The 13,798-nt window shown below is 36.8% G+C and overlaps 1 protein-coding gene across 2 annotated transcripts; it reads right to left on the bottom strand.

The window, feature by feature from the left end:
* Positions 1-6,277: 6,277 nt before the first annotated feature.
* Positions 6,278-13,491, bottom strand: LOC132862338 (calcium-independent phospholipase A2-gamma-like). 2 transcript variants are annotated; one of them, XM_060894314.1, is made up of 10 exons: positions 13,437-13,491; positions 10,904-12,326; positions 10,558-10,707; positions 10,277-10,434; positions 10,041-10,135; positions 9,689-9,860; positions 9,527-9,584; positions 9,226-9,420; positions 8,916-9,111; positions 6,278-7,415 (listed from the first exon to the last, which is right to left on the bottom strand). In XM_060894314.1, exons 2-10 carry the CDS (start codon positions 12,239-12,241, stop codon positions 7,153-7,155), a joined length of 2,625 nt encoding a protein of 874 aa, XP_060750297.1. In that variant the 5' UTR covers positions 12,242-12,326; positions 13,437-13,491; the 3' UTR covers positions 6,278-7,152. The 2 variants fall into 2 exon arrangements, with proteins under 2 accessions (XP_060750297.1, XP_060750296.1); XM_060894313.1 differs by having other exon boundaries at positions 10,041-10,434.
* Between the last annotated feature and the right edge of the window lie 307 nt (positions 13,492-13,798).

Consider the following 13,798-nt stretch of genomic DNA (forward strand, 5'->3'; position numbering starts at 1 on the left):
AAAACAGACAAAAGAGTCTTGTTCTGAAATTGCTTAGCTTGTCATGTGTTGACACAGTGAATAAACCTGATTCTTATTTCTACATACTGTGTTGAGGGTCATGAGAATTGTGCACTTTCACAGTTTACATCATCTGGAGGCTGGAGCCAACAATGCAATCAACAAAGGGGTAAATCAGTCAGCACAAAACATTAACAACCCTTTCCCTCATGAACTCAGTTCACTGCTCTTATTCTTAAACCACATGGGTTTTAAGGGATGATATTATAGACATGTGCATATTTCTTCTAATCACCCAAAAGATTGACTTATCATTTGTCTAATTACTATCTTTTCCAGGACTGATTCCACTCAGCATATGTTCTTGTTTCACCTTAATTGAAATTGTATTTGTCTGAATTAGTTTTCAAGATCGGTGTCAAGTTTTGTCTGTTCTGAACCATCAATATAGCACAATCAACACAATGACTTAACGAAGCATTTTTATTGTAGCACTGAATTACACTGAACTACCTAAATTCCAAAATAGCATGTTAATATAATTTCTTCATTCTATGTGTCAATTCTATAAAGTATTTAGAACCCACCAGTCCAGCTAATTTACTTCTATACGGTGGTCATATTCGTAGAAAGTCCATAAAATTCTGTACTGAACACTTTCAGTTCCCCTTTGCTTTTATTAGAACTGTAACCGTTCTGGGAAGGTTTTATGCTAGGTTCTTTTACTTTTTAGGGATTTAACCATCCAGTGTATCCCAAAAGTGTTCAGTCAGGCTTAGATCAGAACTTTGTGTATGCCACTTGAGTTCTTCCACAACAACCTTGGCAAACCATGTTTTTATAAACCCTGCTTTGTGCACAGGTGCACTGTCATTCTGGAACATGATTGGGCCCCTTAGTTCCATTGAAATGAAATTGTAATGCAACATCATACAAATATATTATATACAGTTATGTGCTTCCAACTTTGTGGCAACAGTTTAGAAAAAAACACATATGTGTGTGATGGCGAGGTATCCAAACACTAAAAAGGATTTAAAACATTATATTGATTTGTTCTATTCTCTGCCTCAGGATGTCTCTTTTGATTCTTTAGCAATTAGCCTCAACTCAGATGAGGTCAGATGTGATGGCAGATGTATATCCAAGTAAATGTTGGAGGCCAACTGATTGTTACATATTTACAAAGAAGAACCATTTTAAACTGTAATATTTAACCCTGTGTAAAATTGCCAAAATATAATCTCTGTAATACTGTATAATCAATGAGTAGAGGAAAATCCAACATATAAAGTTTTACATATAAAGACTACTTTTATGTGTCAGTATGGTCATTTCTGATAACAAATAAGTACTGTAAATGAATATGGATATTACAGGCCTACCAGCTCACACTGCAGACATCAGAATTCACAGAGCTTGATGGTCATCTCAATACTAAAGAGAAGAAAACAGGTAGTTGTCATCACAATAACAAAGTTAAGATGAAAAAAAGTTCAAACTTGTTACCTCTGATGTCAAGGGTCCTCTGATTTAAATGTAAAACTGCAATTATTCTCATATCATAATAGTCCAGTTATAGATTAGGGCAAATATAATCCAGATTGGGAGTGCCAGAAACAGGAAAATATGCTCAACACAATGAATATCTTGACAGATGTTTCCTTGACTGTAAGCCACTCAAAATAGTGTGATCTATTTGCAGACTGTCTCTCGACTGTTATCCTCCCTATGCATGTGCATGAATGACATACCATCTCTCTCTCTCTCTCTCTCTCTCTCTCTCTCTCTCTCTCTCTCTCTCTCTCTCTCTCTCTCTCTTTTCTCTTTCTCTCTCTCCTATGAACATCTGGCTGAATAACAATGAGATGGCTGATTTACATATGCATTAATTATTTATTTTGTATTTATTTGTTTTTTTTGCATATTGTTTTTTATTTTTGTAAAATATTCATATAGGTGTGTTAAATCATATATTTAAAATATGTTATGTTAAAACGTGTTACATATTAAAGGATTTTAGGAGCAAGAGAACTAATTCTGTAAAAGTTAATGTCTTTGAAATTTAAGATCTAGGAATCACTGTATCAAGTGACCAAAGATAATCAAAAATCTTAACTAATTTCTAAACACTTCAACGATGATGACAACATGTAACACACCACAAGAAAATGTCACAGAGCTGATCATGACATCAATGTGTGGGTCTCATTGTTTCGTTTCGAAAACTGGAGTTGGCTCAGTGAATGAAATGTTTGTTTCTCTTGGGAAAATTAAAATGCAGAAAAAAAATCCCATGACTCCTCCAAAAGTGCAGCAAGATTTTTTTCTTTAGATGGAAAAAATGTAAAAGAGAATACTGTCTACACTTACTGTCCAGTTATAATGACTTGTGTAATCCTGGTTGGAACAGAAAAAGGTGATGATAGATGGCTTGAATTGGTTAATTTATTGGTGGCTTTGAGGATTAATCAGGCTCAGGAGAGATGGGGACTGTGGGTGACATTCCTATCCCACACATTGTGAGAAAAAGAGAGAACAATTTGCTGCACTCTCAGATATGAGCTTACTGTACATGAATGCTCTGTAAATTTAAATGTAAATGCTTTGTGAAGTAAAATCATTAAAATTTGAACTGTCAGTAACATATATGTTTAATAATTTTATTACTAACAATGAAATGCCAGTGTCATGACAGAACAGAAAATAGGACTTGGCTTATTATTGACCTGAAATAAAGGTATGATCTAACCCTGCTAATGGTCCCAGGCCCTACATGATCCTCAACTGTGGGCATGACATCAGCGACTGGTCAGTGCCATGCACCGGAAGGTACAATGCTGAGCATGAGCTCTCAGTGTGCTATTTCCTTCAGGAGCAGGACAAGGGCACTATTCTCTCAGCTGTAGCCAGTTCTACCCCTACAGTGAAGCTCTGAGAACACTTAATCTGACCTTATTATGAAGGTAATGACAGTTAAATGTAGCAACAACTGATTTCACTTTTCTTTATCATCATTCCAATAACCTATTTCTTAAAAATCACAGACAACAGATAGCTACAAATAACTACATGCGAAGCAGAAATCCTGATCCATTATTACATGACTAATCATTAATTCGGCTCAAATCTACTCTGAAACTGCATTTAGTTACTATTGAGTTTATATACAGTAAATAAACTTATTAAGTTTTAAGAAGTAGAATTTTATTAAGAATAAAATGATCACATGATAAATAGACTACTTATATAATTACACTAAAGAAAGGCACTGCACTGATCATTTAATCAATGTCATGGTTCGGTGTCATTAAGTATCTTGGTAAAATAAATATACGTCATAAGTCATGGAAAAAATCTTAGCTGAATCATTTGAACTTCTCAAAAGAGGATCAATGTTCTCCCTCCTCCTACAATATGCACAAAGCAGCTGACTCACAAAAACAACTCTGCAGAAGCCTGAAAATACCATGATATCACCACACACACACACACACACACACACACACACACACTACATCACACGTTATTCATAAAGGTCCCCTCTTTGTTTACACATACCTACAGTGCACATCAGAGCTTATCTACGTCACTGCAGAACATTTCAAAGCTCTTAAATCTTTTTTAAATAACAAATGAAACTAAAGACACATTTCAGAATTTGCTTCTCTTACCAGATTTGATGATTTAGTTGCCATCCATTAATTCAAAATCTGTCTAATTTCTTTTCCAGGAGAGTAGGAATGTCACTGGGCTGCAGACATTGATGTGTTTTCTATCAGTTTTACCTGAATCCTTAGATGGAATATAAGAAGAAGTTATACAGGACAGAGACTGGAGTCAGAGTCAGAAATGGAGAGCATGACAGTCTGTCCCCTCTGCCAGCAACTCTCCTACTGCCTGGCACACACACACACACACACGCACACACGTTCCATTAATTCTATAATTGCTACTGAGACATTATTATTTCATTTTGTTGGAAATATCAACAATATCAATATCAACTTTATATTTCATTCTGGTAACTGCAGAACTGCATGACATGTAACATCACTGAATATGTTTTTGTGTTAGCTTTTGAAAACTGTGAAAAATGTCCTGCATATTTAAGTATAAGTATATATACTATATATAAAGTGTTTTAAAGGTGATGGAGTGTGATTGACAAAAGAGTTGATGGATTTTGGAAGGTGTGTTTATTGAATACGTTTTGCATGAAAAATCATTCACAGTTTCGTTTCGCTGACTGTGTAAAGACTTTTGCCTTCATGTGACTTCTGTTTTAAACAATGCATGTTAGCAACTGAAAGAAACTGTAATGCTCATTTCCCATGGAGATGCATTTGTGATGCAAAATGATAGCAGCTGCAAAAGTTAAACGCAATTTCTACATTGTCTTCATCATTTAAGACAACAGTTCAAAATTTTAATGGCTTGTTGCTTGCTTTTTTCTAATGATGTTTCAATTAGTGAACTGTATGTTTGCCACTGCAAATGGAAAGAGCCGGGTGAATGCTGACACTAACAATGGATAGCAGCTATTGACAAGGTTGGGACGAAAGAGTTTGTGACAGAGGGGGTCGACAATGAGGAAGAGAAATATAAGAAGTGGTAAAGAGCTACAAGAATGAAATGTCATCCTAATTATACACTGTTTCCATTTCAGACCAATACCCTGGTCATTTTAAAAGTCATCAAATCATCAGCTCTGTGAATTGCACAGTATAACAAAAAAAAGTTTGTGGAAAATACATTTTAAAAAAACATAAGAAACCATTTCCTAGGTTGCTATTTTTTTGCATTTTAGACTTTAGTTACCTTGCCCTTTATTTCATAAACAAAGATCCTTGGAAAGCCTGTGTAACATTTTAAATGTTTTAGGCTACAGGTGGAAATGTTGTAATTATGTGTCAATAAAAAACCTATAGTGCTGAATTTTATGGGCACCTGAATTAAAACCTGATGCCCTTTTATACTAAAAATAAAAACAACTGACCTTTCTCTAAAATTAATAGTTAAGACAGAAACACTGGCACATAAATGTTTTTAATCTTAATGGGATTTTTTTGGGGAGCATCTTTAGGCCTAATATCTGGAGTATTCAGAGTTAGCAATAAATAATGTTTTTCATGGATACAAATGATATACTGAACATAATTTACCATAAATTCCTCTTTTCTATTTACCAGAGTAAATGAACAATCATATATTTGGAAATATTTGTGTTTTTGATTAGGCTTGAATTATAGAACATAATATAACAGCTCATGGCATGGCGGTGCAGTGGGTAGCTGCTGTCAGTGACATGAAGAAAATTAAACTAGTCTGTAACTCATGACAGTTAACATGGCTACCTGACAAGCAAATGACAAAAGGGAATGCTCATATTTGGCTTTTTGTAGTATGTTGTATACAATGTTAGTGTCTTAAGCACCCATTTTCTTTTAACTTTAATTCTAGCACATTTTTATTAGAGTCTAATTGAACATCTTATGTCTAATAGAGTTGTTGAAAATTGAAGAAACTAAACTTGAGGAGTCTGGGGACATTTTGTGGAACCTGGAGATGTTTTGAGATGGTCTGACATATTTTACTATTATTGTACTTACTTACATCTATCATATTAATGGCAAATGTCTCATGCTACTATATTTAGCACAAATTATGCTATAATAATATGTGAACATGGATGTATGCTTGTGTTTTTAAAGGAAATCGAGTTTAAACTTGGTTAGTAAAAAAATGGGTCACTGAGGGCCATAAAACCTACTCACTATAAATTCACTAAATGTTTGAAATGAGTACTGGATTATGTAGAACGGAGTCTTTGTGATAAGATGATGTTCATTCATTCACACAAAACAATACATACAATTTTTGTGTAACACTTTATAATAGGTGAGGGAGTGTAAAGAAAATGGATCCTATGAAAATGGATGTATTTCACACCTGGGCATAAATGTCTGTCAATGTGGAAACTAAAAGAAAGAATTTGAAGAGACTCATAGAAAGAATTCATTTATTTACAGTTTATTTGACAATCATATAAGACAATCATTTATTTTTGCATACACCTTTTTGAGCACACAGATTTGAACGCATAGTAGCCAAAGCATTCAAATATATTCTTATATAATATTTTAATATTTTATTATAATGAATTATTAGAAATTCACTTTTACTAATATATAAAATAAATAAATAAAAATAAATAAATAAATATCCATTCATTCATCTTCTACCGCTTATCCGAACTACCACGGGTCACGGGGAGCCTGTGCCTATCTCAGGCGTCATTGGGCATCAAGGCAGGATACACCCTGGACGGAGTGCCAACCCATCGCAGGGCACACACACACTCATTCACTCACACAATCACACACTATGGACAATTTTCCAGAGATGCCAATCAACCTACCATGCATGTCTTTGGACCGGGGGAGGAAACCGGAGTACCCGGAGGAAACCCCCGAGGCACGGGGAGAACATGCAAACTCCACACACACAAGGCGGTGGCGGGAATCAAACCTCCTGGAGGTGTGAGGCGAACGTGCTAAGCACTAAGCCACCGTGACCCCCCATAAATAAATATAAATTACTTTAATTTACAGGACATTTATACATGTAAAGACATGCTGATCATTACACAAAAAATACCCGATTCATCTATATTTATATCTAAATAATTTTATTTTTATATCTGAAACAAGTCCTAACTCTTGAAAACATCTAAATATTTTCAGTGTTAACAAAGTACTAAAGTTGTTGCATAACATACAGTAGAAAGCTGGCACATTATCCACACTGTATTGTATAAATAGCTAATATAAACAGCAAGAAAATAAAGTCAGTGTACTGTATGTAGGAAATTAGAAAACTGTGAAATAACTCTGTTAATTAATAAATGAGGTCTGAAACATGTTAAAATGTAGTCACTCGATCCTGTTTAGAGTTGACTGACCTGAAATAATATTCCACAACACATTCCTCTTATAACAGCTTAATATGTACAGTACAATAGTTTTCAATAGTGTATTTTTATGTGACACCATGGTGCATCTAAAGGTGCTTTATAATTCATACCAAATCTTTTGAATATTACCCAAAGAGCAAAGTTTAGTGACACTAAACCCATGTCTTTTTGTCCATTCATGCCCAGTGCTGCTGTAGCTGCCAGGCTTTCTCACTGATCCAGTCGCGTGTTCTCCCGAGTGTGGTGCGTTCTTCACCCAGTACACTGCAAAGCAGTTTCATTTTGGCTTCGTTCCTCTCTAAATACTGCTGAGTGTCCAGCTGAAGTTGCTTCAGAGCACTAGGCCTGCTTTCATCCAGTGAGACCTCAGCACTCAGCATTGGGTTAAAGCGAAAATACACATTTGGCTCTAGCAGATCCGCCAGCAATGTGTGCACACCTGAAATAGGACATTTTCTTTAGCAGACTATCAAACTGGACAACATCATGATAGAAGAGTGCAACTCAATTATTTGTTACTAGGCTGATTATATTTTAATGTAAAGTAGTTTATTTTATATTAATAGTTTATATTAATGTTCTTACTCTAATATGATGTCATTTCTTTAGCATAACAGCTAACTCACAGGTTCAGCCAGGATACAGCACCCCTAGAGCAGATAGGGTTAAGGGCCCTGCCACTGTTGGGCCCTTGAGCAAGGCCCTTAACCCTATCTGCTCCAGGGGCACAGTATCATGTCTGAACCTACACTCTGAACCCAACCTCCAAAGTTGGGATACATGAAGAAAGAATTTTACTGTGCTGTAATGTAGATGTGACAAAATAAAGGCTTCTTCTTCTTAACAAAGGAAAATGTACAATTGATATGCTAAAGCTGTTTGTAAGGAGACATTTATGTAATTATTCTGGAAAGAATGTAAGGTGCCAGCATGTTGTATGAGTCAATGAGTTTCCAGAAAGGACTTTGCACTTTCTGGTTGCTCAGAAACATGACAAGCTGATTTTTGTCTTAAAAAAATCAGAGGCTGGTGAATGAGCAACTGTTTATAGCTTAGAATGGTAAAATGTAATCAACCACAGGCACCAACAGTCATAAGTATAAATGGTTACAAAAGTAAGTTGTTTATCATTATAAAATACAATTTTGAATTAGAATCATTATGTTCGGTTGAAAAAAGTCAACATTCTGTTATTCTAAACGCTATTCCTCCTAGAGCTTTCAATGTACAAGCACCAAACTCAAATGCACCATATAAAATGACTGCAATACACACATGACATATCCAAATGCTCGGCACAATGAGGAGAAATGTATTAAGTGACTTCAGATGACATCATGTAATGTCACCTGACATCACGTGCATTCCAACACCCAAAGTAAGTGGAATCCCAAAATTAACAAACCATGCACGTGACATATCAAAACACTCGGAACAACAAGGAAAACTTGTTATCTGCGGCTTGTATTCTGGTGATGTCATGTGATGTCACATGCATATCAACCTCCAAAATAAATGGAATCACAAACATACACATATAACATACACATATAACATTTGACATATCAAGGAGTTTGGCACAATAAGGGGAAATTTGTTCTGAGTGTTCTGAAGACATCAGCTTGCCTCTCAGGTGCATGTTTACTCTGAAAATAGGTGGAATCACAAAATATTGGCAACATATCTGTCCACTCACCTCCAAAAAGCATCAGATGTTACAAGTACTTGCTTTGGTAAGTTTTTTTTGTGAAAAACCTTTCTCTAGTTGATAAATTGATGAGGAATGACATTTTAGGAAATGCTCTCATAAAAAAATAATCAAATTAGAATCATACACCCTGTTATTGATTATTTCCCTGTAACAACACTGTTTGTTGTATTTTATAACTTGCATATTAATTCACTGCAGCCTTTTAGCAAAAATTTTTTACAGACTAACCCTCAGTGTCTGTGGCACTGCTGATTAAGTTGCTGATTTTGGCTCTGAGACTAGTAGATGTAGCAGGGCCCCTTCTGGCATTATCATATCGACCAGTTCCTAGAGACAGCACACACTGGAACTGCTGATTGGGCCAGAGTAGCCGGCTTTCATGGACAGCAAGAGCACAGGGATTATTCAGAATTATCCCTCCATCCTAGAACAGAGGAAAAAACACTACTGAGAATATATAAATGAGCACAGTGTACATTCACTGTACACAAGCCTGTCTGCGGTATGCGTTTTAACATGCCTGTTTGACCAGTCTAACCTGATGTATGTCGTTATATAAGGGAAATTCCTGGAAGTATCCTGGAGCAGCAGAAGAAGCTCGTACTGCTTGCCAAAGCTGGTACCCAGATCCCCCTGCGTAACGACTGAGGCGTCCTGGAGAGTGATTATAGTTTCTAAATATAAAGGGTTTTGGACTGGTACCCCAGTTCACTACTGCACTCACTGCAGACACCTGTAGTGATTACAAGAGATATTAAGGCAGTGGTTATTGGCACCTCAGGACAATATAACTGGTGCAGAATCTCTGAGCCGATATAGAACATTATCTAAGGATTCACCTTAGGACTCCGGTCATCTCTGGCTGTTCTCACAAGAAGCTGGTCACCTATTTTCTCCCTGTGAGCCAGAAAAGTGTTTGTCAAGTGAAGTATTAAATGCCAAAGACTTAAAGCCTGCTTGTGAAAGATAGACAAGTATTTGTTTTATATAAAATAACTTACTTCAGGATCATCTCCCATTTCTCTGTGTTGTAGTATGAGTGACTCCAGCCCATTTTTACAGTGCCAACCAGAGGGTTCTGTCGGAAAACATCTGAGCCAAAACGTCTGTACATTTCCTCACACTCCTCTATCGAGAAATGAGCCAAAGCCAACATAAAGGCCAAAACAGCTCCTGATGACATGACCAGGAATACAGAGACAGAGACTTCCATTTACATAATCACTGTAGCGTTAACAGCCAAGGTATCTGAAAGGACAGGTCAAAGTATTTCTCATTGTGTCACTAAGTTTAGAGAACCTTTAGAGTCCATCTCAACTCTAAAAGTTGAGGATTACCTATACTATAGGTTACCTGTGCTCACTCCACACACATAGTCAAAGAGCTGATAAACCCGTTTTCCTGTCCGAGCCTCCAGCTGTTTTAGTACCTGGAGTGGAACAACCCCTCTGTAGAAGAAGCAATCATAAGATCGCATTTTCCACCCTGTATTCTTTGTCATTTTTGCCCAAAATTTTTTTAAGAATGATTTTAGTAATGTAAATCTGTAGTTATAAAAAAAAACGTTCAGATATTTGTGGCGTCTGTACCTGGTGCCACCACCATCGATGGACAACATGCGTATCCCCCAACCTTTGAGAGGATCCATATAGCCAATCAGGGCTAGAGTTTCTCTAAAGGCAGCTTGAAGTTTCTTATCCATCCAAAACAGCCGGCAGTGCTTCAGTATATGCATTGCTGATTTTTCCTAAACAGTCAAATTCCAATAACCAACCTCTAATAATGAAGGAATCATTGAAGGAACTACTGCAGAAACTTGTGCCAAATAAAAATGCATGAAATACTCAGAAAAGTGAGTGAAAATTCGTACCTGCCACACAACACTCTTGCATGTTGGGTTGAGAATTAGGTGAGCGTTCAAATCTTCTACACAGGAGCTGATGGAGGAACGTGCCCTGGCTTTCTCCAGATTTGCCAGTAGAAATCGAGTCCTGTCCTCTGCCAGCTGTCTTCTCATTGCCTATATAGCACTTTCACTGTCACAAATCTTCATGTACTTTCATTTAAATTATAGAACACAACATGAAATGCTAATTGGGTGCTAATTGAAGACACTATCAGCCTAGCCACCAGCAACATGGTACCTTACTGCCCTTAAGTACACAAACAAATTATGCATGCATGATATGGGAGCAATTAGCTGGAGCATGACTTACCACTCTGTCTAGCGCAGGGTCTACAGTGGTAGGACTAATAGAAGCCCTTCCAAGGTAGCCCCGCCCAGGTCTTTGAATGCCAATGTGGTTTAAAAGGCCCTGTAAAAAGGATGATTGTTTCTCCTGAGTACTTCCAGATTGTTCACTGTATGGATCTCTCTCCAAATGCTCATCTGCAGCTGTAGAGCTTTTGAAATAGTGGTTGATGTGAGTGGCCATGTAGGCATAGTTTTCACCAAAGTGTGTCGTAAGGTTGCTCATATGGAAAAGAGATTTTGGACGGAGGGGAAGAGTGTCCCGTGATTCTGCACAACTTTTCTGATGGTCCATAGAGTACACCAACGTGTTCCTATCTGAATCCTTGCCTTGCTGATGTGTTGATTCCTTAACAGTATCTGTCACTTTTGCACCAAAGTATCGGTTGATATGACGAGCAAAATGAAGATACCCTTCCTCCAAGGAGCTACAAACATCAGTGTTGTTAACATCTAATGTGGCTTCATTATAGTGAGTTTGGCCAGTTTCTTGTGACATATTTTCTTTGATCTGATTTTTGCCAACTCTTTTAAATATTGTCCTGTTTATTCCAAGTATATCTTCAGATGAGGGCACCTCCTTATAGACTTGTTTCAAGAAGACAGAGTTTATGTGACTGGCTACATAGCTATAGCTCTCCCCAAATCTGGTCACTAGAGAACTCATATGAAACAGTTGCAATCCTGGATATCCTGAAGTCAAATGTGATTCCTGAGACTGGCTAATAGATGGATATTGCATTTGTTTAAGCTCTCTAGCCTCTTTGCCTTCAGTGGTATTTTGGGTCTGGGCTTGTCTCTGCACCCCAATAAAAGGCTTCTGCATTACAGAGACAAATACAGCCTGACCAGTCCCACAAGATGCAGACATCTCTTTCTGCTTAAAATACATATTTATGTGTTTAGACAAGCGCTTGAAAGTGTCTCCAAATCTTATTTGCATCCACTGCATCTGAACAGTATCTTTAACCCTTAATGGAACTTCTTGTTTAAACGTCTCCCTTTTTGAAGCAGAAAACATTCGAGAAACTTGGACATTGTACAGTTTAGCTTCATGTTTCAGACTAGGATATGTGGTCCTCATAGGTCTCTGCTTTGACTTTTTGAAGAAATTGTTCCAGCCAGAATTACATTCTGAGGGGTGGCAGTTCAGGTATAACCTGTGGGGTTTAATGGGACAAGATGTCCGAGCAAGGTGAGACAAAGCTCTGATGCTAGTGAGCAGGTTCCGTATACCATACAGTAACTGCAACCTCTGTAGTCCAAAGGTTGTCCCCAGATTTGTACTGACGTATCGCCCCATCAGTCACATACACACACTATGAGAGAAAACGGATCCCAGAAGTGAAATATGTAAGCTTAGCCAAAGACTCCAAAGCACTCAGTTCCTAAAAAGCAAAAGAAAAGACCAAAGCTATTTCTGTCTTCTGTGAAATACACATCCCGACTCATTCTATCCAAAGCCTAAAATACATTTTTAGTTATTTTTATTGTATACACAGAAATGTAATTATAAAAACAGCAGGAGATATTAAAAGGTATCTTGTCTTACAGCAGCTAGCATTGTGCTTGAGTGCCCCCAACTGGTTCATTTTGTTGCAACCGTGTTTACTTCTGTGCGGTTGAAGACAACACCAATTACTGTCATTTAAAATAGTACTTTTCAGATGTTTGATTTGATATTATACTTTGTAATTTAAGAATGACCTTCACCGTCGTTTTCATTTCAATATATAATTGCATATACTCGATTTCACATCACAACATACCGTAGGTCATTTATAAACAAAAAGTACCGACCTTGAGAATACTCTCAGGCTATTAGAGGACAGAAGGTCAAATAATTCAATTTATCTGACTTCTTTTCTGTTTAAAGGTATGTGCATGCAAACAAGAGAACAGCCTCTGCTCTTTTCTTTTAGAACTGCTGGCTTGCTGCCCTTGACATTGTGTACAAACAGTTCGGCCATGTGGAAATTAACCAACGTTCTATAAATGGCAGGAGGCACACAACAGTGAAAGGTCCAAAACATTTAGTCCTGTTAGAATGTAATTCAAAAAACTAACGTATTACCAACCAGATAAACACTGAATAGGCAGAATGACTCACATAAATCAAATAAATGCTGTATGAAAGATAAGGTTCAAAATAGGAAGCATTCTTTATAATGTTAATGTCTGAATGGAAAAAAAAAAAAAAAAATTCAATTCACTTAAAATGGGCTGTATTACAACACAAGGCTCTGTAAAAATCCTCAATACTCTAAAACATGTTTCAGGTTGCTTGACGATTTGTTGATCTTAAGTTATTTTGCTTTGCATTTTAATAACAGTAAAATTCAGTGAAATTTGGCTAGGATTCTGGATGCAACAAGGAAACAATTCAAACGAAATAACATACATTGTATAAAGAAATGGCCAGTTTAACCCAAAATAAAATGCATCACATTCTAAAACTATTTTCTTTTAACCTAGTCATGCAATAATGTTATTATTACCTGTGTAACTGCACCAGTGAGCGTTAACAGGTTCCACTAACATGCAGTACAGTACATTTTTACAGTAAGCACTGTTATAGCAAAGCAAAAACTGTAAATCTCCTTTCATGTTTACCAGCTGAATCCTACTGGTAGATTTGCTGGTGGAATAAGTCATGTGAGTCTCTCTAGGACCAATCACTTTCTCCATTCTGATTATAACCCTAGCCCAAAATGCAGATGAAGTTTCTATATTTAGGGTTTTTTCTCAGTATCTGTACCTTCTGAGAGGCTGTTTCAACATATGTGGTAATGGAGCAAACCTATTAAAACATGAATTATAAATTACACTGACACTTCCATGCATAGTTGATCTACTCCAA

The sequence above is a fragment of the Tachysurus vachellii genome, chromosome 19 (genome assembly GCF_030014155.1).
Source record: "Tachysurus vachellii isolate PV-2020 chromosome 19, HZAU_Pvac_v1, whole genome shotgun sequence".
NCBI classification, from domain to species: domain Eukaryota; kingdom Metazoa; phylum Chordata; class Actinopteri; order Siluriformes; family Bagridae; genus Tachysurus; species Tachysurus vachellii.

What these genes read in the sequence shown, in the direction of transcription:
- LOC132862338 (XM_060894313.1), bottom strand. Translation starts at nt 12,241, where the DNA reads ATGGGGCGATACGTCAGTACAAATCTGGGGACAACCTTTGGACTACAG. An exon ending in GCAAGAGTGTTGTGTGGCAG is followed by an intron (nt 10,435 to 10,557) that starts GTACGAATTTTC and finishes TTGACTGTTTAG; the next exon opens with GAAAAATCAGCAATGCATAT. An exon ending in TATATAACGACATACATCAG is followed by an intron (nt 9,112 to 9,225) that starts GTTAGACTGGTC and finishes CCTCTGTTCTAG; the next exon opens with GATGGAGGGATAATTCTGAA.